This window comes from Lagenorhynchus albirostris, chromosome 3, assembly GCF_949774975.1.
Source record: "Lagenorhynchus albirostris chromosome 3, mLagAlb1.1, whole genome shotgun sequence".
NCBI classification, from domain to species: domain Eukaryota; kingdom Metazoa; phylum Chordata; class Mammalia; order Artiodactyla; family Delphinidae; genus Lagenorhynchus; species Lagenorhynchus albirostris.
Window position 1 is genome coordinate 53,294,335 of NC_083097.1, and position 26,959 is coordinate 53,321,293.

At 40.4% G+C, this 26,959-nt stretch overlaps 1 protein-coding gene across 2 annotated transcripts in view; it reads left to right on the forward strand.

Annotated features, from left to right (window-relative positions):
* The window catches only part of LOC132516863 (microtubule-associated serine/threonine-protein kinase 4-like), a 160,681-nt gene that overhangs the window by 109,799 nt on the left and 23,923 nt on the right, over window positions 1-26,959 (forward strand). For both annotated transcript variants that reach the window (XM_060143042.1, XM_060143043.1), the window contains exons 10-20: window positions 2,340-2,407; window positions 4,549-4,634; window positions 10,996-11,204; window positions 12,989-13,127; window positions 14,463-14,595; window positions 15,457-15,622; window positions 17,486-17,587; window positions 23,657-23,779; window positions 23,982-24,094; window positions 25,892-26,019; window positions 26,411-26,646. In XM_060143042.1, coding sequence (XP_059999025.1) covers window positions 2,340-2,407; window positions 4,549-4,634; window positions 10,996-11,204; window positions 12,989-13,127; window positions 14,463-14,595; window positions 15,457-15,622; window positions 17,486-17,587; window positions 23,657-23,779; window positions 23,982-24,094; window positions 25,892-26,019; window positions 26,411-26,646 — 1,503 coding nt within the window. The remainder of the gene's footprint in view (window positions 1-2,339; window positions 2,408-4,548; window positions 4,635-10,995; window positions 11,205-12,988; window positions 13,128-14,462; window positions 14,596-15,456; window positions 15,623-17,485; window positions 17,588-23,656; window positions 23,780-23,981; window positions 24,095-25,891; window positions 26,020-26,410; window positions 26,647-26,959) is intronic.

The following is a 26,959-nucleotide window of genomic DNA, read 5'->3' on the forward strand; positions in this document are numbered from 1 at the left end:
TAAAAAGGGCAGATGTTTAATGGTATTTAGATGGGTTTTAAAAATCTCTTCAGGCATTACAAAATGATGCCTTAGCTTCCTGCTTCAAAAGCTGACTCTTGGTTCCATTCCATTACTACCCACTGCTTACAAATAATATGTATTTCCCAGATAATAGTTATTTAGCAGAAACTCTATTTAAAACAGAACCATCTTTTAATTTGTTTTTTTATGAAAGTAATTGGAGTGGGGGAGACTGTCAAAGTATATTACGGTGACTCTTCACGCCGGCAGAGTTAGTTGTGTCAGCCTTTGAATTGTAGACTGAGTGAGCTCTTCACCGTTTTCTTACCTGGTAGTAAATATCACTGTAGGCTGAACCTTTGGTAGGTGAATAATCTGAGGCCCATTTGTATGCCTTTATTGTCTTTAAAACACTTTAATAGTGATTTTTGACAAGTTTCATGTTTAATTATACCAATCTATCACTGGGAGTTGTTTTTAACTTTTAACACTTAATTTTCTTGATTCAGATCTGAGGGTAATTTTTAATCTGTTTGCTCTAATCACTTAAAATGTGATTATTGCGAACGCTGATCTACACTTGTTTCCCTTCTTGTCATCATGGACACCAGCAGACCTAAAGCCTGACATTTGAAGTTTAAGAGTGGGACTCTGGAATGGGACTACCCAGAGCGTCAGTGCAGACTGTGTGACCTTGATCACACTGTGATGACCTTCTTTGTGCCTCAGTGTTTTCCATAAAAACTGGATAATGGTACCTAGTCATAGGGTTGTTTTTAGGATTATATGAGTTCACCTCTGCACCTAAGATGTAACAATGCTTAATAAATAAATAATAGTAAAATTGCCCCTTTGAGCCCTTCCAACTGAATACATTATAGTCTACCTCCTAGTCTATAAATCTAAAGTGCTAGTCACATAGGACGTTGAGGTCATTTGAATGACACCAAGAAAGCACACAGTTTGTAGTGAGCTCATTTTTAATTCCCGAACTTCTTCTGTAAGTAAACTGGGATAGTGTCAATCTCCAGTTGTTTTAGTTTCTGGAGTTAATTTTTCTCTAAAGACAACACTCCATTGTTGCTTTGCTTCATGTGTTTTATGTGTAATCTCTCCCAAAAAAGGATGATTATATTTATAAGAACATGAATACATAAAATTCTGAGAGCCTAAGAAATAATATTAGATGCACACAAAGATATGTAACTGAAAACTATAACTTTTTATTATACACGTTCGATTTTCAAAAATTAGAAAATTCAAATTACCTGTGATCCTACTACCACTTAGCAATAACCCCCTTTTAAAGTTTTGGAGAAAATCTTTTCATGTTCTTTTTTTTAATAAAACATGTTTTGGTTTTTCTTAAGTGTGCATTGTTTGATAAAAATCAAAATGAATGGTAAAATAAATTAGGTTTTCTCATTTACTTATATAGACTTAAGGATGCATTCCAATGTAGGTTGAGCAATGAAATGCTTTGTCTCTTAACTAGACCACTAGGGTAGAATTTAGGCTGGTGTCAAGCATGTGGCATCCAGCCTAGTACTGACTACTTTACATGCTACAATTAATGGTAATAAATAACAATCAACATTCAGCGAGCACTTAGTTTTCGTTAGTCAACATGCTAAGAGCTTTACATGCGTTATCACATGTGATACTCATAAAAAACTCCAAGAGATGAACAATATTGTTCCCATCTTACAGAGGAAGAACCCAAGGTTAAAAAGCCACTAGTAAGTGCTCTTAGTGGTGGCAACTCGAGTCTTTTCAACTCCAAACTCCTCTTAACAACTACTATTGCTTCCTTTCTGACAAGTTGTGGATTCTTATGTACTAGGAGGGCTAGCTCTCAGTGGATGTGAAGGAATGGAGCAAGGGATGCTCATGACAACTTGGGACTCATCTCTGAGCTGTAGTCAGTGCATCTCTGATGCCTGTCAGAGCCTGGGAAACTTGCCTCTCTTGAGTATCTGATTACAAGCATAATCATTGAGCCCCCAAACCCTTTCCAAGCTGTGGTGATTGTGTCAGCCAGTGAATCCTGCTACCATGAGCAGAGACCCAGCTCTAAGTAGCTGTGTCTATGTGTTCATAAGAAATGGAGTTCTAGGAAAAAGGGCATGAAATGAACAATTTCAAAATATCAATATCAGTTGTTGGTTCTTGCCATGTTGGAATTAAGATTTTCTCATGTGTACTTTGGAGTATAGAGTAAATTCTTTTTTTAATATGGGAGAAATTGTGCTTCTTTTGTTTTAGCATAGTACTCTTGTCTAGTTACAATTGTCCTATTTCTCTTAAACTTAGCTTTTTTTTTTTTTTTAATTTAGAAATGGCTCAGCTGGGAAACTATGATAGTGGGACAGCAGAAACACCAGAAACAGATGAATCGGTGAAAGTAAGTATCTTTCTCAATGAAATATGATGTTGGTTTTTCTGTTTATTAGCATGTGGAAATTTTGGCTGTGCTAATTACTTTATTTGTTCAACACATATTTATTGTGCTTCTATATGCAAGGCGCCAGGCATACAGTTTTAACCCCTCTCTTCAAAGAGAAACAAATTAATAAAGAGAAATCATGCACAAAAAATCAAAATGAGAAACTTGAATAAGATCTATAAAGAAAAAGGGCCATGTGCTCCTGGAACATAACATAAAGAGATTTACCAGTCCAGAAAGATCTCCTAAGGAAAGGACACTCGAGATGTGAGAACTTACTAGGATGAGAAGGGGCAGAGGGAACATTCCAGGCCAAAGGACCATCCTGTGATACAAGGGGGAGAGTATATCTGAAGGCTTAAGAGTGAGGGAGACCGTGCAGCCTAGAGAGCTCGGGTAAAAACTGGACACAGATGTGCTTGCTGTTCATCTCTGTCGAATTGTTTCTTTCAAAGAACGGTGGGGGGCTTCCCTGGTGGCGCGGTGGTTGAGAGTCCGCCTGCCGATGCAGGGGACATGGGTTCGTGCTCCGGTCCGGGAAGATCCCACATGCCGCGAGCGGCTGGGCCCGTGAGCCATGGCCGCTGAGCCTGCGCGTCCGGAGCCTGTACTCTGCAACGGGAGAGGCCACAACAGGGAGAGGCCCGCGAACCCAAAAAAAAAAAAAAAAGCTTAAATAAGGTAGTCTGTGTAAAATGGTTAGGACAGCTTCACATATGCTAAATAAATGATAGCTGTTTTTGTTAGTTTCATCATAACTGCCATAATTTTGAATGAGCTTAAGCTGAAGTTCCTTTGAGACATCCGAGGAGAGCCATCGAGCAGTCAGTTGTATATAAGGTGTGGGATCTTCCGGCCCTCAGAGGGAGAGTTTTTGGTGGATGGTCTAGGTGACTTAGGAGTCATCCATAGGCGTAGGTGAGGTCACTCAGGTGAGGAGGAGTTAATGAGACAAGAGGGCTGGTTCAGGGCCTTGTAGCCGGAGCTGTGGAGAGCAGTTGGAGTGGGGTGGCTGAACAAGTAAGGGGTCCCAGTCTTGGATTATGTTTTCTGAGGTGGGGTGTTGGCAGGTGATGAGTAGACCCAGGTCCTATGGCCAGAGGCCAAGGAGAAACAGAGAAAGGAGCTGGTTGAATGGAGGAGGTCAGGTAGCCCAGAGGCCAGGTTGTTGGCTGAGTAATCTGTGTAGATACGGAAGTCACTCAGGATGGTGAGAGAATGCAGGCACTGAGGACAGTGGGAAGCTCGGTCTGAATCTTCCAGAGGTGGTGGGGCAGCCGAGTGGGCGGGTGCCAGCCCTGAGTGGGGGAGGATGGCACATACCTCAGAGTCATGGGGTTTCTTCCAAAATTATGGGAAGGGGATTCTGGTCTCTGCGGAGGGAGCAGAACGACTCTTAACCCTCTCTCAGTGCTAAGGTACATGGGGCGTGAGAAAATTTTGTAAAACAAAACAAAACAAAACTTTGTTTATTTGTGTCCTTTGAACTAAACTTTTTAAAGAGCTATCTTTTTGAAAATTGGTGTCTAAACCATGGTAAGTAAGACTTACGGTGGATGGATGTAAAGAAAGACAGGCATGCTCTGCCTGGCTGTCTCATCTGTTGCCAACTACCTTTTCCAAACAGGAAAGGTTGCCACAGGAATGAAATGGACATGCCCTGGTCAGTGGCAGAGAGGCCACGTGATCCACCAACCCGTAGAGGGCCACTCCAGCCCATTCTTTTCTGATTGACTGAAACTAGAATTAAGGTTTGGCATTTTGGACTTAAATCTTAAAACTTTAAAAGACTAGGGTGAGGCTCACCTGAATGGTTTACAGAGGTAAATTAAAAATCAGGAATTTTCAAAAACGTGGTGCCTCTATCTCCTGGAAATGGTGTTCACTTAAATGAAACTGAGCCAGTCATGAGGAGTAGTTTATCGGCACTGCTGTGGAAAATTGAGCTTTAAAGCCGTCCCCCAGGTTCCTTTGGCTAGAATACTGCACTTTAACATATTAAACAATAGAGGATGCAATTCAAATATTAGTTATTTTACTGCTAAAATCATTTTCTTAAATTCTGAGCTATTTTGTAACATCCATATTTTGTCTCCAAGAGCTCTAATGCTTCCCTGAAACTTCGAAGGAAACCTCGGGAAAGTGATTTTGAGACGATTAAATTGATTAGCAATGGAGCCTATGGGTGAGTAATTCAGGAAAACTCTGTTATATTTTAACACACCTGAGAAATATATTCTTCACATTGATCTTATGCCAAATAGATGTTGTTGGGGACTTGAGTTTTCAGATCACTGCTCCTTCATTGATGGGTATCAGGTGAAGCCCAAATCATTTTTCATTGGATACCCAATCAGAAAACATTTCAAGTGACCCGGGGGTTATTTTAGAGCATGGGAGAGGAAGACTTTAGAAAGTAAAAATTTCTAAAGTAAGGGAAAATTTTTATATATGCCTGTTCTTATGTAGATACACATACACATCTGGATATATATATATCTGAATATATATAAATTCATTTATAGCATTTCTACTTGAAAATTAGCCAGTACTTCCCGTTTGACCAGCAGTCAACCTTGGGAGAGTAGCACTTTAATAAGAAGGCTGATTGAAAATTTAAAGCAACACACTTCTTTTAGTCTTTATATAACACCTGGATTTTTTTTTTTTTTCAATTGAACTCTATGCTATAGTCCGACCACATTAGTGGAGCACCTTCCTTGATTCATTTTTATAGATACACGGTTTCCCTCTCAGGGCATAAGGTCAATACTGACAAGATCCCTCTGAGTTACTAATAGTTTGGAAGAGTAATTAATACACAAACTATGTCCTGATCCATTTTAGACAGCCCAGAACTCTAGTTTAATTAAGTATTAATCCCAATTCCATCCGTAGGTGGGCAGCAGTAAACAATCCCGTAGACAGTTATTGCCATTTATAACACACACAGCAGATGAGATAGAATCGATTTTTGTTACGCCACAAGGGATGTTTCTCCTTATGGTGTTTTTTTCACCTCTAATATTTTCCACACCATTAACTTAGTGAAGAACTTAAATATTTGTGAGTGCTTTCTATGCTCCACTGATTTGTTTTCAGGATTATGTCAAATGGCATATTTCCTGATGTGGCTTATAAATGCTTTCTGATGTTTTATTTTTACCATATTTTATTTCTTTTGAGGACCTCACTGAAACTCTTCTACCTAAGAAGATTGTTTCAGCATGCAGTTGTTTGTGGGTTTTGTTTATATATTATTGGCTTTTAGTCCTTTTTAGTTCTGGAGATCATCTGAGGATTTCTTGTCTGATTAGGGAAAAGACTGAACTTTGATTTAAGGGAACTGTGGGTTTGAGCACTGCTGGATTTTATTGCCTGTGGAATTCTGGCATAGGATTGTCTATGAAGCACCACTTTTATAAAATTTGGGCATGTATCTTAGCAGTATTTGGAGTTCTAATTGGTTGAGTAAACTCGTTTGTAGTGCAAATTAAACCACTGTATAGTAGATGAGGTATATCACGCTTTGGGGAACGGTTGGGAATATACAAGAAGTTAAACAAGCTGTGAATCAGTAAACACCCAGGACGGAGGCCAAGTCATTAGCGGGCTTACAAGCTGCCTGTGGGAGCCTCTGCCGATCGGCCAGAACCTTTTTTTTTTCTCTTTTGCTCTTCTCCAAGTTAATCTCTCACTACCTTTCTGACAGATTTCCTCTACAATTTAATTATTTTTCACTTAAAATTTGAATGGAGCTACGCCCATTGGCCCACCCGATCAGGATGCTGATAGCGGGCTTCCGAACAGATGGATCACGTAGGTCCATGAATTGGCGCCGTGCGAGGCTTTCTTGGGCATCCCTGTAGCCGAGTCCCTCGCTCACATCAGTGACTTAGAGCGACACCCGTTCTGTGACTTTTCAAATACCGGTTATGCTAGAAACTAACCCTTTCATTCGATAGAGCTATATAACGTCATGGTTTTTTCAACATCCTACTTAGTGACAATTCATGATATAAAGCCAATTGGAGAAGCACCCAATTTCCTTCTCTGTTTAACAGGTTTCAGATCCTGACTGGAAGTTGCACCTCCCTTCATGCCAACTTAGCACTTTGTAGAAAGCGAACACCTACTGTGTGCCAGGCACTGCACTAGTCTCTTTATTCTCTTTATTTGTTCTCTTCTCACAAGCCCTTGTGAGGTGTTGATGTTACTTCCACTTAGACGTGGAGAAAGAGGCCCCCAAGCCTGGTCACACACACTCTGACTGCAAGCAGAGCTCTTTTCTCCCTCTGAATATCGTTTATAACTCTTAGCCATCTTAATTAGGGTATAGAAATCCTCTTCCATTGAGCGCTTCCACCTAGATTTTTAAATAACAATTTCGAATGTTTTCGAAGTAGAAGAATGAGATTGACCTAAAATTTTCTAAAGTAAGAAGGCTAAATTTGAGAGGCACAATGCTTCTTCCCCACTTCACATTGCTTTCTAGCCTTGCTGCCCTTTCTGCTTTTTTTAGCCCTCAAAGGACAGGGTCATTTACCTGAGAGACAGACTGACGGATGCTCCCTCTTGATAGCCTTTCCCCTCGGCTTCCCCCTAACACTTGCACTCTCCTTCCCACATGCGGATCTGCTCACTGGGATTCGTGTATCAGGCTCTCAGATTCATGCATAATTTTATATGCATGAGATGTTCACACTCCCAATAGGACTGATTCATTCTGCTCTAGATCCTGCCTGCTTCTGATTCCATTTCTCCCTTCCCCCGCCACAGTTCTGCATGAGTGGAGTGATGCTTGGCTCCGCTGGCTGCCCCTCCCCATGCATCACCTCCCACCCTTGGGTCTTCCTATTTCACAGGGCGGGTCAGTGTAGGAAAAGAGACACAGAAGCCTCTTCAAGGAAAGCAACTCTTGAGGCCAGAAAACAGAGAAATGGGGGCCAAATTAGTTCAGTCTAGTTTTATAACCTTGGGCAGTTTGCAGCTCTGCTTAGCAGTGCTGGATGTCTGTCTGTCCCACTCTGTTTCTCTGTCTCTCTCTCTTTTTCAGCCTCTCCCTCCCCCTCTCTCTCTCCCTCTGCTTCACTCTCTGCTGACTTGAGTAGTTTTAGAACAGCAATTTATAAGGATGGAGGAAAGGAGTATGTGAGAGACAACACATATTACTAAATAAACACATTTCAGCATTAGAAATAATATTTCCAAAGCAGTACAGAAATGTAAAAACATAACATAAACAAAACAAACAAAAATGCAGCTACAGGGAATTCTAATTAAGTCTGGTTGACTTTTGCAACTTGATCGAGATACGTTTCTCCTGAGGAAATGGTATCTCAAGCTACCTATAGAATTAATTTCAACTGGTTTAGGTAAATTTCCCTAAGGATTACCTGATTATTTTAAGTACAATAGCAAGGGAAGACAGAAAGTCAAATCAAATTTTATGAATTGAAAATCTAAGAATAAAGATTGAAGGCCTTTTTACACAGTACCTAGTGTAGGTACTGGTCAAATTGGGTCTGGGGTATCTTTCTCTTTTGTTCTTTCATAAAATCATGTACAACCCTATTCTTTTTCCTTCACTTCCTGTTGTTCTCAAACATATTGAGGAGCAGTTATTTATGTAAGAAATGGTGGAGCTTGGTTGAAAATCAAAATGGCAGCCTACTGATAGTCTAAAAGTGAAGTTAACAGTATCATATGTCTGGAGGTCCTCAGCCCTAAACTTACTCAATGTTAAATATTGAAAGAAGTGATAGAAGGTGAGCTGTATTCCAGTTGACTCTCAAGAATAGGCAAGTGCTTGTATAAAGATACTGGCTTTTTCCTTTTAACATTTTCAATTCTAAAGTTCATTTTAAAAAACAGATTCTGTATCTCAAGAATCCCTCTTCATGACAGTATCTGCCAACGCATGTCTCATATGTGTAAGGGGAGGCCAAGTTCTTTTCTGTGCTCCCTTTGAATCTCTCTGTCCTGCTATCAGCTTCTGATTAGGAGAAGTTCAAGTGTCTTTGGATCTTGATTTTATCCCATCAGTAATTGGAAAAAGAAAAAAATTGTCGTAGCCTTTAATCTGATTCAGAAAGAATGAGTAGTTGGTAAATGAAAAAGTTCAAGTAGGAAATCACCAAAAAATGATATATACTTTAAACATTTTAATTTAACCTAAATATATGTAAACTGACTAGCCTTTCGATGTAAGCCCTTTATAAGACAGCCAGTATAAACAATACTTATACAGTCATTCCTTGGTATCCAAGGGGTATTGGTTCCAAGACCCCCCTCAGATACCAAAATCCACAGATACTCCTTTGCCTTATATAAAATGGCATCCTCTCATATATTTTAAATCATCTCTAGATTACTTATAATATCTAATACAATGGAAATGCTGCATAAATATCAATAGTTGCCAGTGTGGCGAATTCGAGTTTTGCTTCATGCAGTTTTCTGGATTTTTTTGTTTGTTTGTTTTTATATTTTTCAGTCCTCAGTTGATTGAATCTGAGGGTGCAGAAGCTGTGGCTATGTAGGGCTGACTGTACTATGTTGTTTGTTTCACACTTTTAGCTTTTTTACAGGTGAAGCAAGAACTGGAAGCAATCCGCCTAGATTTTTATTATTTTCTCGACGTTTGGAATCTTGTCACTCATACTAAATCAATAGGCATTTTATTTAGTAACTCACATTTATCAGTGCTTTCCCAAGCATTCCACTCAGTTTTCTTATAAACCACAGTGCTTTCTCTTTTCACACTCGTGTTTCATCAGTTTAAATATTTGTTTTAATTAGTCAGTCATGATATCAAGCCTAGCCAGAACAGGTGTGGAAATTAACCCGGCTGGTGGGAGCCCAAGTGTTTGGGAATCCTGAAGAGGATGCCTAGCCTCTGTGGAAAGCAGTAGGCACCCAGCCAGCCAGTTCCCTTGTCAGTTTGTTGTACAGTGGGAATAAGAGTACCAGGTTATTCCTCGAGTTCATTATGTGACAGCTTTTTACTATACAGGGAAGGAAGAACTAGAAGGCCAGGGAAAAGAGGAGAGAGAAAAAGGTGTAAAGATTCAAAAAAAAAGAATGTTTAAACAGAGACCCCACAAATGTGTGATTTTGTGAGTGAAGGGAAAAGATGGATCCAATGAGAAGACAAAGACATACACACTTCAAAGAAAGATGAATTCCTAGTTGAACGCTTAAGAGGAAAATGTGAATATTGGTTAAACTGAGATTGAATATACTTAAGATTTATGTAAAGGGATCACTCTGACATATTGGTCCAGCAGGAATATAGGGTGTCCTAGTCCCCTTGAGTTCATTTTTTGGAGGCAATGAAAATCACTAGTGAAAAATGCATCTCAGATAACCCCTTGTTTAGGAAACAGACTACTGGGTGTACTTTACTATGATTGATAGCTTTTCAGGTAAATTATTACTTAGTTGATCATTGCGTTTGTTTCAGGACAGCCTCGTACAACCTATTACACACTTCTAATGATGATAGCTCTTTAGGTAAATTATTAATTATTTGAGAATTGCCTAACCTGAGAGTTCAAACCTGTTGTCCCTTAATAATGAGATAAATGAGGAGTAACTTATGAGAAAAGGAGCCCGTCCAAGACATTTTCTTTGTTGCTCATCATTTCCAGGTGGGGTTTGAAGGATCCTCCTCCGAATTACTTCTTTTCTCTACATCATTTGAAGCTTCAGGGAGTCCATTGTCTTTACCCAGACAGAATTGGTTCTGTAGAGTATTTGGAAGAGACTTTTGGCAGAAATTCCATGCAGCCTGCTCACTTTACAGCAAAGTTGCCAGACACCTCAGCTGTGGGTCACATGGACCAGAAATGCAGTGTACTCTGGACCCCCTTTTAGGTTGGGAAATGCATTTCCTGTTGAAACAGGCATAGGTGTAACTCATGCCGAGGTCTGTAGTGAAGAAATATGCTACTCTTTGTAGCAGGGAGGGCAGCCTCATATGACCTATTACATACTTCTTATTTATCTAGAAAGTTCATGGGAAGTAAATTACTCTCAAGTTGGAAGTCAGCTACTTTAAGAAGCTATAGTCTATGGTCCCTTTTTGTAGATCCCATGAGTATCATATAGAAAATTATTGCTTTAGTCAGTTGTGAAAAAATGCCTACTAGATATCTAATGCTAGAAAGGATCTAGCTCAGAATATGTATGTACTTTTGTTCATTGTTTTCCTGTTTTAATTTATATATCGGATTTTGTTCTGTTATAGAAAAACTGAAAGCAACAGCTAGCTATTGGAAAGTAGCTCACTCTGGAGACTGTCCATTTTCTTCAGTGAAATGAATTTGCCTTACGTGTGACCTGTAACTTTATTGAAAGAATTTTTTTAAAAAATCAATTAGCCAAAGGGCTTTGGCCTGGAACGGAATGTTTGTAGTTGCCAGCATAGCTTATGTGGGCTGAATCCCGGCTATCACGTGAATGTAAAAAAAAAAAAAAGTGGTGTACTGTACCCAGAAACATCCCCTCTTCCTTTGAACCCCAACTCTTGTGCTCCTTTTCAGGGCAGTCTATTTTGTTCGGCATAAGGAATCACGGCAGAGGTTTGCCATGAAGAAGATTAATAAACAGAACCTCATCCTCCGAAACCAGATCCAGCAGGCCTTTGTGGAACGGGATATCCTGACTTTTGCAGAAAACCCTTTTGTTGTCAGCATGTATTGCTCCTTTGAGACCAGGCGCCACTTGTGCATGGTCATGGAATATGTCGAAGGTGAGTCACTCTGACACAGAGAACATGACACCTGTACCCAGAAACCACTGGCTCGTTTGTGCAGCTGACGCTTTCTGTACTTGTGCCATACAATGGTTGTATCCACGTAGGAACCAAGGCCAGGCAATTAGATGGCTGTCTTCCCAGTCATTATCTTCCCATAATTGCTTGTAAAGGGCCAGCTCTACTATAACAAAGGGAAAATTAGTGCTATTTGGAAAAAGGTTGTTTTCCCTTTTTAATAGCTTTTCATCCTAAGCACCTCCTCTCAATTGGTCATTAAAGTTAGAATATAGGTGATGGGATTTTTCCTACTTATTTTTATCACATATCATAAAAACATTCATTACAATGGATCTTCTTAAGGAAAGTATTAAAAATATATCCTTTTTGGTGTATGGTATGAAATTAAAGGTGAGTTAGGAGAAAGATACATTCAAGAAAATCTAACTTCTAATCTAAAAAAATAATATAAATCAACTTATTTACAAAAGAGAAATAGATTCACAGACATAGAAACCAAACATGGTTATAAAGGGGAAAGGGGGGGTATAAATTAGGTCTATGGGATTAACAGATAGACACCACTATGTATAAAATAGATAAACAACAAGGATTTAGTGTACAGCACATGGAACTATATTCAGTATCTTGTAATAACCTATAATGGGAAAGAGTCTGAAACTGTATACCTGAAACTAACACAATATTATAAATCAACTATAGTTTAATTTTAAAAAACTAACTTTTTTTTCTTTTGGAAGTTTGTGGTCTACCTTTTAAATGTTCCAAGTAATCTTATTTCCGTCAATTTTACATGAAATTTTTGAGTGTTTCCATAGCCATGACTTACTGACATAAATAAAGCTAATAAAATGAATAGATAAGCAAGGGCCAAAGCAATTTTCTTTTTTTAAAAAATTTTAGTTTATTTATTTTTTTATACAGCAGGTTCTTATTAGTTATCTCTTTTATACATATGAGTGTATATATGTCAATCCTAGTCTCCAAAACAATTTTCAAAGCATCTAATTTAAGCCCTTGTGATTGTTTGAACAGAATCCCAAAACTTATAACTTAACGAACCGTTAAATATCGTTTTCATTTTGCAGATGAATGAACTGAAACCCAAGAAGGGGTTTCACTAGATATTTAGTGGTAGATACAGGACAAGAACATAACTTGCCTGATTTCCACCCATTGTTCTTTTCACCACACCAGTACTTTGCTTTATTAACTTTTGTTACGGTTATTTTAACAACAATAATTAACGTTTATCACATGTTTAATATGTGTTGACAGCATCCTGAATTCTTTACACAGATTACCTCATTTAATCCTCACAATAAAAGGGATGACACTATTCATATCCTGATATTACAGCTGAAAGAACCAAGACCAGCTTGCCTAAGATGTCCCCACCTGTAAGAGTCAGAGCCGGAATTTGAACTCAGGCAGCCTGATTCCAGAATCCATGTTTTAAAATGGTTTATTTTAAATCATCATGCTGTTCCTAAAGCACATCATCAGTTCTTCAACATTTAGTTTCACTTCAGGCCAAATCTGCTCTCTCATGAGCAGCGCTTCTTAAATAAAAGTCTGTATTTTCTCCACACCACATCATAAGTAGAAACATGATTACTTAACACAGTCTCCACTTACGAACACGATCGACTATGTCTATGGATAGAGACCATTCTACTTGGAAATTCTGCAGTCTAAACTGGCGGTCTTTAATCCCAGCTGATACTATACCTGCTAAGTCTTTTTCTTGTGTTTTATAGGAGGTGACTGTGCTACCTTAATGAAGAACATGGGTCCTCTCCCTGTTGATATGGCCAGGATGTACTTTGCTGAGACAGTCCTGGCCTTGGAATATCTACATAATTATGGAATTGTACATAGGGATTTGAAACCAGACAAGTATGTATACTGATGAAATATGTCTTTTTTTTCACACAGTACAAAAGTGTTTATGTCTATAAAAATGTTTTCTTTTAGTGCTGCTTTGTACATTTTTAAATTCTCCCATAATGTTCCCAAATGAGTTATTTTTAGCAGTATACATGATGATTTTTGTATAATCTTTTTAAAGGCTATGGTGTTTACAATAGCAGCTTATAAGAAACAAACAAACAAAAAAAGAGTATTAAGCCAGGGTTAGTTAATTTATTTTTAGTTTTTTTTATTATGTGAATAATAGGTACATAGAATGCTATGAGTTGTTTTCTGGATAGTTTCTGCGTTTAGAATGATACTTAAATAATTTTTTCTCCCCCAAGATGATATCCTTGATATTCTATTTAGTTTTTTATTTAATTTTTAGTCTATGTGGAGTTCATTTTGGTGTCTGATTTGAGATACAGATAGACTATTTTTCCCCAAATGACTAGGTATTCATCTTGACACCATTTATTAAATGTTCCATGCTTTCTCCACTAATCTGAGGCACCTCTAGAAGTATTTCTTATTAATATGTAGAGCTTTTAAGTGTGCCAAAATTTTATAAAATTACGCTCATTACAGAAAATTTGGGAAGTACAAAAAGAAAAAACTTCATTCACAACATTCCCAAACGAAGACAGCTATTAGAATTTTGGCATGCATCCTTCCAATAGCTTTATTTTTTTTAATTCCTCTACTCCTTTAATTTTTTAAATAATTAAAATTTTCTTTGCCACTTAAAATGAAAAAATAATTAATTGTAAATTCATAAAGCTTTCAAATGTGAATTCTTTGCGTGTATAAGACATGTAGGTCTTGTGCTTAGTGAGTAGACACTTAAGTTCGAGCCAGAAGTTGAAATCTGAAACAATGCTACATTTTTCTTCCAAGTTCTTTATCTGTTGTCTCATTTGAATCACGGATTGGTTGCTTATGTTAGTTACTGATGTGTGACGTGGGATTATCAGTAGCCCTTTCTCAGCTCTTTTCTTATTCTGGGAATGGAAAGGTGTCAGAGTTCCATACTTGAATTTTTCTGAGAGCTTCAAGTTGTAAATGATGCTGTATGTGACATCTCCAAGGAAGATGGGCTGAGCCCGGTTCTCTGGCCTTCCCTTGTGGATTACTTTCAGCCGCCAGATACACATATTTAACATCTTTGTATGACTTCACCTCTTTGCAGGCTGGGTTTTGTGATAAGATTGATACCTATATATTACATAGTCTTATCAATTCACAGTGGGAGGGAGAAAAGTAAAAACAAAAAATGAGCTTCAGAGTGAGTGTTGTGATATATGTCCTTCTGCTTCACAGTTTGCTGGTCACCTCCATGGGGCACATAAAGCTGACAGATTTTGGATTATCCAAGGTGGGGCTAATGAGCATGACTACCAATCTTTATGAGGGTCATATTGAGAAGGATGCTCGAGAGTTCCTGGACAAACAGGTAAGCTTGCGTGCTGTTTGGCTCCAGAGAGAAATACAAAGTGCAGTGTTGACAGTGGAATTCAGAATCGGCTCGCCTAGGCCATCTTGACATTAGTGCTGGGGCTTTAGATGTCTATATAAGCCTTACGTTTAATAAAGCGCAAATTGCTTCCATTTTTCTCCCTGGGCCTCTTTGAAATGTCGGTCCCTCCACATTCCTCCCTCGACATTATGGTCTATTAGTAAGACAAACGATCTAACTGTACACAAGTGAGAGTGTGAGAGAGACAAATGGAAAAACTGTTTTCGTAAGGAATTCGGGAGTCTCAGTAGAGTCCTCATGAAACTCATGATGCGTTGTACAATCACAGGTGCCAAACTCCGAGCCATGGCCCATTTCCCTTTAAGCATGCCTCATTACCATGTGCCCACAATCTGTTCGTTGTACAGTTACTTAAGGTGAACACATCTCAACTGTCAGGCTTTTATGAAGTAACCAGGATGTGAATATATTTCAGTCATAAATACTAAAACTCTCTCTGATAGTGACGGACGAAAAAATGCAGTATTATTTTAAATCCAAGGATTACAAATGTTTTTGTAAAGTAAGTAAAACTACTCAAATTTGAAATTAGACATTACACACAGTTTCACATTAGAGCAGCATTTTAAACTTTGCTTTTTTTGGTATTTTAAGTAATTCATTGCTTTTGGTATGATAGATACCGACTTAGAATCACTGTTCTTAAATTCTTTGTCCATGTGGTTCCATGTGGTTGAGCAGGTGCACTCTAGGCAAAATAATTGATATTTAGCCATCTTGCTCATTTTAATTCATGTCTAATATTCTAATTATTCTGATATTGCAATCATCTTTTAGGTCTGTGGCACACCTGAATACATTGCACCAGAAGTGATTCTGAGGCAGGGCTATGGGAAGCCGGTAGACTGGTGGGCCATGGGGATTATCCTCTATGAATTTCTGGTTGGATGCGTGCCATTCTTTGGGGACACTCCAGAAGAGCTATTTGGACAAGTCATCAGTGGTAAATATTGTCAGCAGTTATCTCTAAGCCGCTGTTGGGAAGCAGCTATTTAATGTAATTCTGGGGAGTATCACTGTTTTTACTAAAAAGTTAACCTTTATCAAAGGGTTTAGCCAACAGATTAAAAGAACTCACTCATCATAGCACATAACTGACTTTCACAATCTCAAGAGAGCAATTTGTGTTGGGAATTGATCTGGGGAAGTTTTGTTAACATGGAATTTGGAAATGTACTAGCAATGTGACCAGTTTTTATGGTGTAGTTTTTCTGCAGAAGAAATTGGTGTGGGATTTGCAAATGATTTCACTGCTGTCCAGTCTTCCTTTCCATAGTAGGAAAGTTGCACCAGGGAAGAAAAGGTTAACATGGGTAACATTTACACAAATGGGAAAAATGGCTATTGGCACAGTGAAGAAATTAACAAAAATGTAATAAACCCTAAAACAAATGTCTACCAAATAATAAATAATGAGAATGGGGAGGAAGCAAATTTAATCCACAGATTGTTAATGATTTCATTGGTAGTTGTTATGGTGTAATGTTATTTCTTAACAGCTGTTCTCTTTCATTTAAATTCAGTAACCTTTAGATCTTAACCTGCAAGCTGACCCTAACTATGTGGCTTGTGGCAAAACTAAATGATAATTAAATAGGCTTTATTACTACCCTACCTGCTGTTTTTATAAATTTCCCTGGAGCAGAGATCAAAAAGGCCTCTCTTCCTCAAAGTTCGTCAGTCATCACTCACATCTTCATCACCTACCTCTGGTCCATTCTGGACTGCGCTTAGAGTGTCCAACGGTGGAAATAGGGGGACAATTCCTTTTGGTATGAGGAGCCTCTTAATCACAGCATTATTTTCCATCATTGATTTTGCGAGCCAGGCATATTTGTAAACTTTAACAAAGTAGATTTGTGAGTTGCCCGCAGTGTATAACCCTTTTATACAATATCTGAGCTCTTTATGGATTTATAACTAGGCTGTTTTCTGATATATCAAGGATGAATGGCAAAAGGAATCAACTGTTTAATTAACACAAGCAGCAAATGCTGGCTTTGTTCTGTCGATGCCTTATGGCTCAGATGCATATTCATGTTCTATTTTCCAAATCAGATTTAAACTGCAGCAGAGGAAGCTAGAGGCAAGCACATGCAGAAATAACTCATGTTTTTATTGCATTCCCATGCACACAAGCATGCACACCTATCTTCAGGCAAACTCCTTTAGAATGTAGAACATGTTCTAATATTTATGACAGATTTTAAGTACTTCCATTACTACAATTCCTTGGCGTTTTTTTTTCTTCTTTTTCTTCTTCTTCAGTCTTAGCATTTTGACCTTTCCTTTGTCTCTGGAAATGGTTATTTTTACAAAATTATTTTTTGCTTCTTGGACCTGAAGAACCCTGGGGCTGTGGCCAGGTTCTCAGTTGAGGATGATGGTAGAAGAGAAACCCTGACTCCCCATGATCCCTGGATGGGCGATTGCCTAAAACACAGAAGTTCAGAGTTTACGCTATATTGAGCCCTCTTAATAACTAGAGGACCAATTAGCAGTGACCCAGTTCTACCAAAGAAAAGTGAATCAAAAAGGCAGATGAGAGGTACTGCTCATTGAAGTGTTCTCTCCCTGCCTTGTTGACAGCTGTGCTATTCATATCTTGTGCAACAGTGCTTCTCGGACTTGACTGGGCCTAGGAATCAACTGAAGGTCTTGTTAAAAATGCAGATTCTGAGTCAGCAGGTCTGGGGTGGGGCCTGACATTCTGCATTTCTAACAAACTCCCGGGTGATGTCCACGCTGTTGGGACGTGGACCAGCCTTTCAGCAGTGAAGTCGTAAACTACTTTTCTTCCTCTTAGATGAGATCAACTGGCCTGAAAAGGATGAGGCGCCACCACCTGATGCCCAGGATCTGATTACCTTGCTTCTCAGGCAGAATCCCCTGGAGAGACTGGGAACAGGTTAGAGCACATACGTTTTCATTTTGCTAATATGCAGGAAATAATGTCAATGTGGAGCACTCAGAGGTTTGTGTTTTTGTTTTGTTTGTTTGTTTCATAGGAAACATCTGTTGGTTGATGTAGACTATGACTACAATATGTTATAACAATAACATTTTGGATTTTTTTTTCCTGATTCAGAGTAGTATGTACGCTAAGAGGGTTGGTGGCCGTTGTTTGTCTTCTTCGGTTGTTGTTTTTCTTCTTTTTTGCAAAGCAGAAATTATTCTTAATTTGTTTCGGTAAATAAAATGTCTCTGGAAGAAAACCTCGGGGGCACATGTAACTCTTCTGTCCTGAAAAGCGTGGATCTTAACAATTTGAAACAGAAGATTAGGGATGTGGAGGGTTTTTTGTTTGTTTGTTTGGGGTTGTAAAATATATATATTCCTAGAAGGATCTGACCCAGCAGTTACTATCTGCTGGCTTTGAAACAGGTTATCAGTACCTGAACTGATTATTGGAAGTGAGTGCCTGGGGTTGATCCGCACCATGGCCCAAGAAAGAGGATTAAAAGACATTGACTTTCAAGATTAAGGAGAGAGTAGATTTATTTCTTGCTGATTATTTTTCCTGACTGTTCTGCCTCCAGTTTTTTGTTTTTGCCAGCTCTTTTTCCTTTTCTTCCTTATATTCTGAATAGACAGACTTAGAGATCCCAGTCCAGAGTTCTAGCCAACCCCAGTACATGAATTTATCTAGATGAGACTAAATAATAAACACATATAACATACACGCATGCACACACACATACAACACACACCACACACGTACACTGTATCGATAAAAATTTTCATCAGTGAAAATTGTTGATTTGATGGGTTGTTTACTCTGAGCTGTTTCATTCTACCTGATTTTTCTAGAAAGATCAGAAAATACTGACGAGATCATTCTCTCACCCAGCTTTTCCAAGGCCAAAATCATTTGCAACAGCTCCAAATATATATCTTATATTGTTCTCCACTTTTGCTCACAGCTTCCCCAGTTGGAGAGCTCAGTTCTTGCTTAAGTATGGAATGCTGTGCTACCTAGAAGTTATGATGACGCATTAAAACCCCTGGGCCCAACCTTTATTTTGTAAATAAAGTTTTATTGAAACACAGCGATGCTGTTCAGTCACATACTGTCTATGGCTGCCTTCATGCTACTCTGGCAGAGTCGAATAGTCATGAACAACTGCATGACCTACAAGGCCTAAAACATTTACTTTCTGGCTCGACAGAAAACTCTTGAAGACCCTGCATTAGAGAATCCAAGAAGTTTTGGGTTTGTTTTTTTTTTTGGCCGTGCCATGCAGCTTGTGGTCTGTTAGTTCCCCAATGAGGGATCGGACCCGGCTCCACAACCGTGAAAGCTCATATCCTAACCACTGGACCGCTAGGGAATTCCCAAGAAGTTTTAAAATCAGGACTCAGTTGGCAAAACTGCTTTGAGTTTCATACTGGAATACCATGTGTTTTTTGCCTTTTTCAGTGGACGAGTGGGCCTTTAACTAGGAAAGGCAATATAAGGAGACTTAAAGGGATAAACTCCAGAGTCAGATTGCCTGAGTTTAAATCTCAGCTGTGTGACCAAGAGCAGGTTGTTTTCCCTTGTGTGCCTTACTTCCTCATCTATAAAATGGAGCTGATAGCAGCACTATGTCCCAGGATTTTTGTGAGGATAAAAGATCATCGACTCTGGCTCTTAGGACCAGATGTGACACTGCTGCGGTATTATCATTTTTATTTTTCTGTGTATATAATCTCTTGCTTTCCCCTTTGGACATATGAGATTTAGAAATTGTGGTGGTGCCCCTACTTTTGGGCTGACTGAACTCTTTGAACAGAATCCTTTATATTTCTTGTTGCCCTGTTTGGTTTTCCTTTTGTCTGAAGTGACTAGCAAACTGGTTATTTCCCACCATCTGTGACCTGCAGTTAGATTTGCTTTATAGTTCAAGCGATAAGAGTAGCTGTCCAAGAATGGGTGTCAAGGCTCTGTGTGGGGCAGCGTTTTGAGGGGTGGTTTTACTCACTTGAGCCAAATATGAGAAACAGTGGCATTTTAAGATTGTCCTACAGCAATACAAGTATCTATTTGTATATCCTAATCAGCTGTCCCGGGGGAGTGTTGTTCTAAGGTAGGGCTAAAAATATATTGGAATCAGCACACCCCCTAAAGAGTTCCCTTCAGTGTTCGTGTGTCACTTTGCAGAGTTTTCCTCCTTAGTATTCTGCCCATTTCCGTCCTCTTTAAGAATATGTGGACACTTGATTCGGCTTTACTTAACAAGACGGGGCTATGAGGGTGGTCAGTACATCCATGCTTAGAGATTATACGCTGCAAGTTATCGCTGCGCATTTTCTGCTTGACCGCTGCTTTTGGTCTTTTCAGGGTTTGACAGATTGAGAAACAAATCTTCTAGCAGAAGCTCAGAAGAGACATTTAAAAGACCCTGCCCAAGCTCTTAGCATTGTCAAGGAGAGCTTGTCAAACAGGCAGGTCCAACGTGACAGGTCCCAGTAGGGCCCGGAGAATGAGGCTGAGAATCTCGCAGGCTTGCCATGCTGCTTCCAATGACAGCATTTTGGATTTAATGCATATTTAGCGGGCAAAATAATGCACCGTGAAAATGTGCAAGTGCGCATTTGCCCGAGAGACTAGAGAGGCTGAGAAAAGGAGTGTGAAGAACATAATGGATGTTTAAGAAGCGTCTATGAAGGGAGAGGAAAACTCAAAGGAGAACATTAGTGCCAAAGCATAACTTGCAATTTGGGACCTTGTCGTACTTGAACTCGACTGTTGAACTTGCGGAGGGTTGAGTGGCAGCCAGGTTCACTGGACTTGAGAGCTGCTCAGATGTGACTGACTCCCACCCATGAGCCAGCTGGGAGGCTGTGAGTCATTTCTTTATTGCCTGGAGTCTCAGTTTCCTAATCTATGGAAATGGGCATGCTACACACCTCGAGGGATTATTGTGAGGATTGAGTGCAGGCATGTTTATGAAGGTATCTGGTACATTAACCTAGTGCATAATAGGAGCTCAAGAAGTAGTCACTTTCCCTTCCCTTCCTGGTGAATTCTTACAGTGAGAGCTGACATTTGCATGAGTTCCTGTGTCTGATGATTTGTATTTGGCTCGTAAAGCCATCATCTATATCATACCAACGGTTTAGCCCAGAGTTAATTTCTCCACAGTGTGTCCATTTCATTCTTTTGCTCCCCATCTCTCCAAAAGTGCATGAGAAACATGACCCAGTGAGAAGCAACTGCTTCTCAGTGGGGCACAAAGGCCAAAGGGTGAGAGCTGTGCACGGGGTCGCCAGTGGGCTGGGGCTCCTTGGGGAGGACCCATTTGGCCCTCATCACAAAGAGGAAGCGAATGCTCTCCCCGACGTGGGTGGGTCCCAAAGGTTAGCAGGTCGGGGAGCAAAAACTCCGGATATTGTCTGGACGTGTCTTTCGAGCCTTTGGGTCTAGAGAACTATGCTTTTCTGGGTAAAGTTGAATGACCTGGGCGTGTCAGAACTGTCCTTTGCTGTGGCAGCTGAAGTCATAGTCATCGCTGGATAGTGCGTGGTGGGCCACTAGGTGGGGCTTGACTCTTTGGGCCTCAGTGTCACTGGCACAGTGAGGGAGTTGGATAGATAAATATTTAAGCCCTTTTAACTTCTCCAGGAAAAGATCACTGGAAGAAAATGTCCCTGGCAGCTGTGTTTGAGGATGTTGCTTGGGATAGAAGAGAACCAGGATACGTGGAGACTGGGGTTGGACTGGGCAGAGGTGCTGGGGAATTGGCTGTTTGGCTGTGTTCCCCAGGATCGGCAGTCGAGAACCCATTTGTAAACTGACGTGAGAAAGATGGCAGGGTAGATTCCAAACTGAATCATGCCTCCCCCTTACATGGCCTGTGGCGCTGTGGCACTGAGGATGGACCTGGGTGTTTTTAGACAGACCTCAGCTCAGCCCCTCTAACCCTTACTCACCTAGTAATCTTGGTCCAGTATGCTTTACTGCTTATTTACTTTCCCCATCCAAAAACGGAGTTGACGATACCTACTTCGTGGGGTTACTTTCAGTGGTTTAATTAAAAGAAGCAATTTCCTCTAGCATCTAGTGTAATACTAGTCAAAGTTGTCCCTCAAATCACAGCTGCTAATGCTATTGCTGTTGGGATCAACATCAGACTTGAGTATTATGCTATAAACACGGAAAAAGCCTGGCTGGAATTCTATATGAAGATGCTAATCAAATGCTTTGTAAAGAACCCATTCTGCCTTCTGGGGGGTGATTTTTCCACTTTGTTTTTTTCTCTCTGTTCCATTGCCTTCAGAACACCGGTTTCCCCTGGCTGGGTTTAGAGCTCTAGCCAGCCTGCCCCTGGTGCTCATGGGGCCCAGTGGGGACAGAGCCACGTCTTTTTACAGACAGCTCCCCAGCCCCAAGATCCAAGCCCATTTTTCATTCAGATTCAATTTCTCATCCTATTCCTTTTGTACCCCACTGAGGACAGGGCGAGAAGCATGAGTGACAGCTGTATTAAAGAGGCATTTGCAACACACATCGAGGGGCATCTCCTGGTAGGGAGACTGATTAGACCCTGGCACTAGTCTTGCAAGAAATCTCTCCTTCTGGAATTGTTTGAAGATTGATTCTTCCTTATCTCCCCCATCAATAGTGTGCATGTTGGTGGCAGGGCGGGGGTCTGATTTTCATGCTGGGATTTAATAAAATGTGTACCTTCTTCTCTTTACATGAGGGATAGTGTAATATTTTGATGGGGCCTGCCCTTGCAAAATCTCTCTTTAAAATCATGAACTGAATTAAAAATATTGTTTCACTGAACTGTGCTGTAATGCTAACTTGGCAAAAAGAAGCCTAAAACGTAGGGATTGTGATTGATGTTCATCACATGTGTTATAAATCTATCAAACAGGTTTGCCAGTTTCTTTTTCTCCTTTCTTTAATTTATTTTAATTTATTTATTTTTAACACCTTTATTGGAGTATAATTGCTTTACAATGGTGTGTTAGTTTCTGCTTTATAACAAAGTGAATCAGCTATACATATACCTATATCCCCATATCTCCTCCCTCTTGCATCTCCCTCCCATCCTCCCTATCCCACCCCTCTAGGTGGTCACAAAGCACCGAGCTGATCTCCCTGTGCTATGCGGCTGCTTCCCACTAGCTAGCTATTTTACATTTGGTAGTGTAGATATGTCCATGCCACTCTCTCACTTCATCCCAGTTTACCCTTCCCCCTCCCCGTGTCCTCCAGTCCATTCTCTATGTCTGCGTTTTTATTTTTATTCCTGTCCTGACCCTAGGTTCTTCAGAACCTTTTTTTTTTTTTTTTTTTTAGATTCCATATATATGTGTTAGCATACGGTATTTGTTTTTCTCTTTCTGACTTACTTCACTCTGTATGACAGTCTCTAGGTCCATCCACCTCACTACAAATAACTCAATTTCATTTCTTATTATGGCTGAGTAATATTCTTACTTAAGAATCTGTAGTCCACAGAATATAATTCCTACCAATGTTAATGAGCAATCCAATAAAATCAAATGTTAACCGTTATATACTATTTAGGGAAAATTCATCTTTATTAAAACCTTACCTCCAGAGGGAATATTGCGTGAACACATTTTGCACCTTCTTAGGTTTTTTGGGGGTTTGTAATGAGCAAGTCTGCTTTGGGCCAGTGTGTGTCCACGTCCCCAGGTTCATCACAATGGGATTTTAAGTGGCCACATTAACCTTTGAAAAATAGAGGAAGTCATGGAAGAATTAACAAAGAAAAACTGTGCCGTAGCAACTGCTGTTAGCAAAATCAAATCTCCTGCTGATAAATTATGGAAGAATTTTTGGAGGTTTTTGTTGTAGAATGAAAAAGATTTCTCTGACTTCTTTAATTCTCTCTTGATAGAACTGTTTTTTGTTTTTCTTTTTTTTTGGTTGTTCTTTGAAACCGATTCTTACCTTTGCTGGGAGGATCATTTAACACGTTTCCCTCTGTCCTTCCCCTCCACTCCCTACCCCAAGGTGGTGCGTATGAAGTCAAACAGCATCGATTCTTCCGTTCCTTAGACTGGAACAGTTTGCTGAGACAGAAGGCAGAATTCATTCCCCAACTGGAATCCGAAGATGACACGAGTTATTTTGATAGTACGTGCATTATCTGACGTAAAACATGATTTGGCCTTTACTTTGTAGAAAATCAGCTCTACTTTTGGTAGTACCTTCCAGTCTTGAACGCATGGGTTCTGAAACCTAATGCTGCTTTGATATAAAGACTCATAATTAAAATATCTAAATTAAAAGCTGAAAATCTGAATAATTGGAACTGTTTCCAAACATTTCCCTGCAGCGCGGTCAGAGAAGTACCATCATATGGAGACTGAGGAAGAAGATGACACCAATGACGAAGACTTTACTGTGGAAATAAGGCAGTTTTCCTCATGTTCCCATAGGTTTTCTAAAGTAAGTAAAGTATGGCATAAACACAGAAGGTCTCTGGGAGAATCTCCTACTGGTCGGATAGTTGGTGCCTTAAACAGCTGCACAGAATTGTAACAACCCCATGCAGTGTTTTGGGGCTTGAGATTTTTTTCGGGGGGTGGGTAATGACCCCACCATCTTGATAATCCAGAGTCCCTACCGCCCTGCTGGAGTATATTCCTCTGTTTCATGATCCAAAGGTTAGTATCTTTTTTCTTTGAGGCAGAGACTTGCCTTCATAGTCATTATTGGAGTACCTGATACCATTTACATGCTGTGGTCTAGCTCAGTGCTGCCGGGCCTTGGAGGCCTCCTTCCATTTCTTTCATCTTATAGTGAAGAACGTTGAGCTCATTGTGTGCAGAGCCCTCTTCTAGTATCCCATGGAATATAACACAAAGGAGAAAGCTCGGTCCTTGACATAAGCCCAGACACTTGGGGACAGTTGATTGCGGAATGAGAAAGTCTCTTAACCGATGATAAGAAAGTGTGAGTTATTATATTAAAGGGGCAGTACGAAGCCAAGCTAGAATTTTGGAAGTGGTAGAAGATAAAATCCACATTGGAGAAAGATGCTTTTTCACTGGTAGTGGTAAGGTTTAAAAGACAAACAAAACGAAGACACACCTGATAGTCCTGAGATGGGGGGGCAGGGCCCTAGGAAGATAGAAATGAACCTAGAGGGCATCCTGCCTTCCTTTTGCTATTTTCAGTAGCGATGTATTTTCTGTTGCCATGGCATTTTGCATGATTATTGTGAAGCTTTTCTATAGCACTGAGTGATTTTAAAGTGTTCCGTATCTTTTTCTGAGTGACTGCCCAGGGTGCATCTGCAAATTGGCCGGCACTGCCCTCCCCATTTATAGGAAGGACATGGAGAGGTAGGGATTTCCCTGGAGGGAAGGTGCAGGTCTGGCCCGGAGCCGGGACAGAAGCTTTGATAACACAGAGTGTGGGGTTTCCCAGTACTTGTTCTCTGGCCCATCAAAGCCAGCTCCTAAACTGTTCCCTGCCCACGGTCTCCTGTTCTTTAGCCACCTTCCTCCAAATCCCAGGAGATTATAGGAGGTCTAAGGTCCATTCCCATGAGAGCAGCAAGTGACTGGGTTGGGCGGTAGTGAGCGCTTCCTGGGCTGGGCTCTCAGCTCCCTATTTTAGCTTCCATCTTCCCTGTGGTACAGCAGAGATCTCAGTTTGCCTAAGCTATGATCTCCTTCAGAAATCCTGGTACCAACATATGAAACTGCCTGTCTGTATGTGAGATTTATAAGCCAAACAAGTAAGTACCTCTGACTCCTAACGCACTGCATCTCCCCCCAACATGTTTTGAAACAGGTCATTTAGTCTTCTCTTCGCCCTCAATTCCAATTCATTTTTCTCCTTCCCGCCCCTGACTGGGGGCCATTCAATCTTTTTCTCTGTGGTTTTCTTTTTCTGATTGACTTCACGGTTAAAAAGTAATCTAACATGTGCATCGATCCCGGGCCTAGAAACCGCAATGCATCTATGGATTTTGTTTGCAGATACAAAGTCCACAGTGAGAGACGGTGAGAGGGTGATGAATTCATAGCTCCCCACTCCAAAAGGAAAAAAACTGTACATTGACCACTCACCTCAGGACTCAAGTAAACAGTATTGGAAAGTACCTTTTGAATACACAGTCCCAGTTCAAACTTCAGTCATAGTCTCAGGTTGTTCTGCCAGGATTTGTTTGTTTTTTTTTATTCTGACAATCCCTTTCAAGAAGGTGTTAATAAGCACTGACTATTTGCCTTGCAGGTTTTCAGCAGTATGGATCGAGGTACTCAGAATCCAGGAGAAGAAAAGGAAGACCCTGGGGACAAAACCAAAAGCACAACTTTGCCGTCCACGGAAACATTAAGCTGGAGTTCAGAGTATTCTGAAATGTATGTGAAATTCTTTTTACTTTTTTTATTTATTTATTGTTTTAACATCTTTATTGTATGTGAAATTCTTGTTAACAAATACCATGAACAGCAGCTACTAGGACAGTGGCTCTTAAACGTGAGTGTGAATCCGAATCTTCTGGAGGGGCCTGTACAAGCAGATTGCTGACCCAGGAGATCTGGGATAGGGGCTGAGAATGTGCATTTCTACCAAGTTCCCTGGGATGCTGATTCTGTTGGTCTGGACACCACACTGTAAGAATCACTGCCCTCGACATGTCTTGGTTAGGCTCCCTCAGTTCCATTTTTACCTGGTTTCTTCCAAAATTCACCTTGAACACAGTTTCATAGCATGTATAGATGCATGACTTTGTTTTTGTTTTTAATGAAGGCAACAGTTATCCACATCCAACTCTTCGGATACTGAAAGCAACAGACATAAAGTCGGTTCTGGCCTGCTTCCCAAACTGGCTATTTCAGCAGAGGCAGAACAAGATGAGGCTGCCCCCCACCCCAGAGAGCTGCATGAGCAGCGGGAAAAGCCAGCCCCCACCCCTGCAGAGAATGCACAGGAGGAGCCCGAGGTCAGCACTCCAGCCAGCACCATCAGCAGCTCCACCTTGTCAGGTAAGGCCCTGGGCGCGGCCCTGCTGTCCAGGCATCACCCACCACATTGAGAAGTGACTGCTGGTGCTTAGAGTCCCAGGTCTGGCCCAGCCAGGCAGCGATGATGGGCATTTTGTGCCACTAGACTCTCTCCGTGGCCCCACTCCTTGAGCTTGGGCGATGGGCTCCTCAGAACTGAGATCAGATGTCTCAGACCCCTCCTTAGTGCATGGCTGTACAGCACGTCCTTCTTGCTTCACCTGGAGCCTTCACGTCCTCTGCTGCGTTTCAGTGGCGTCCTTTGATGGCTGTCAGAACACAGTAAGGGAGCATG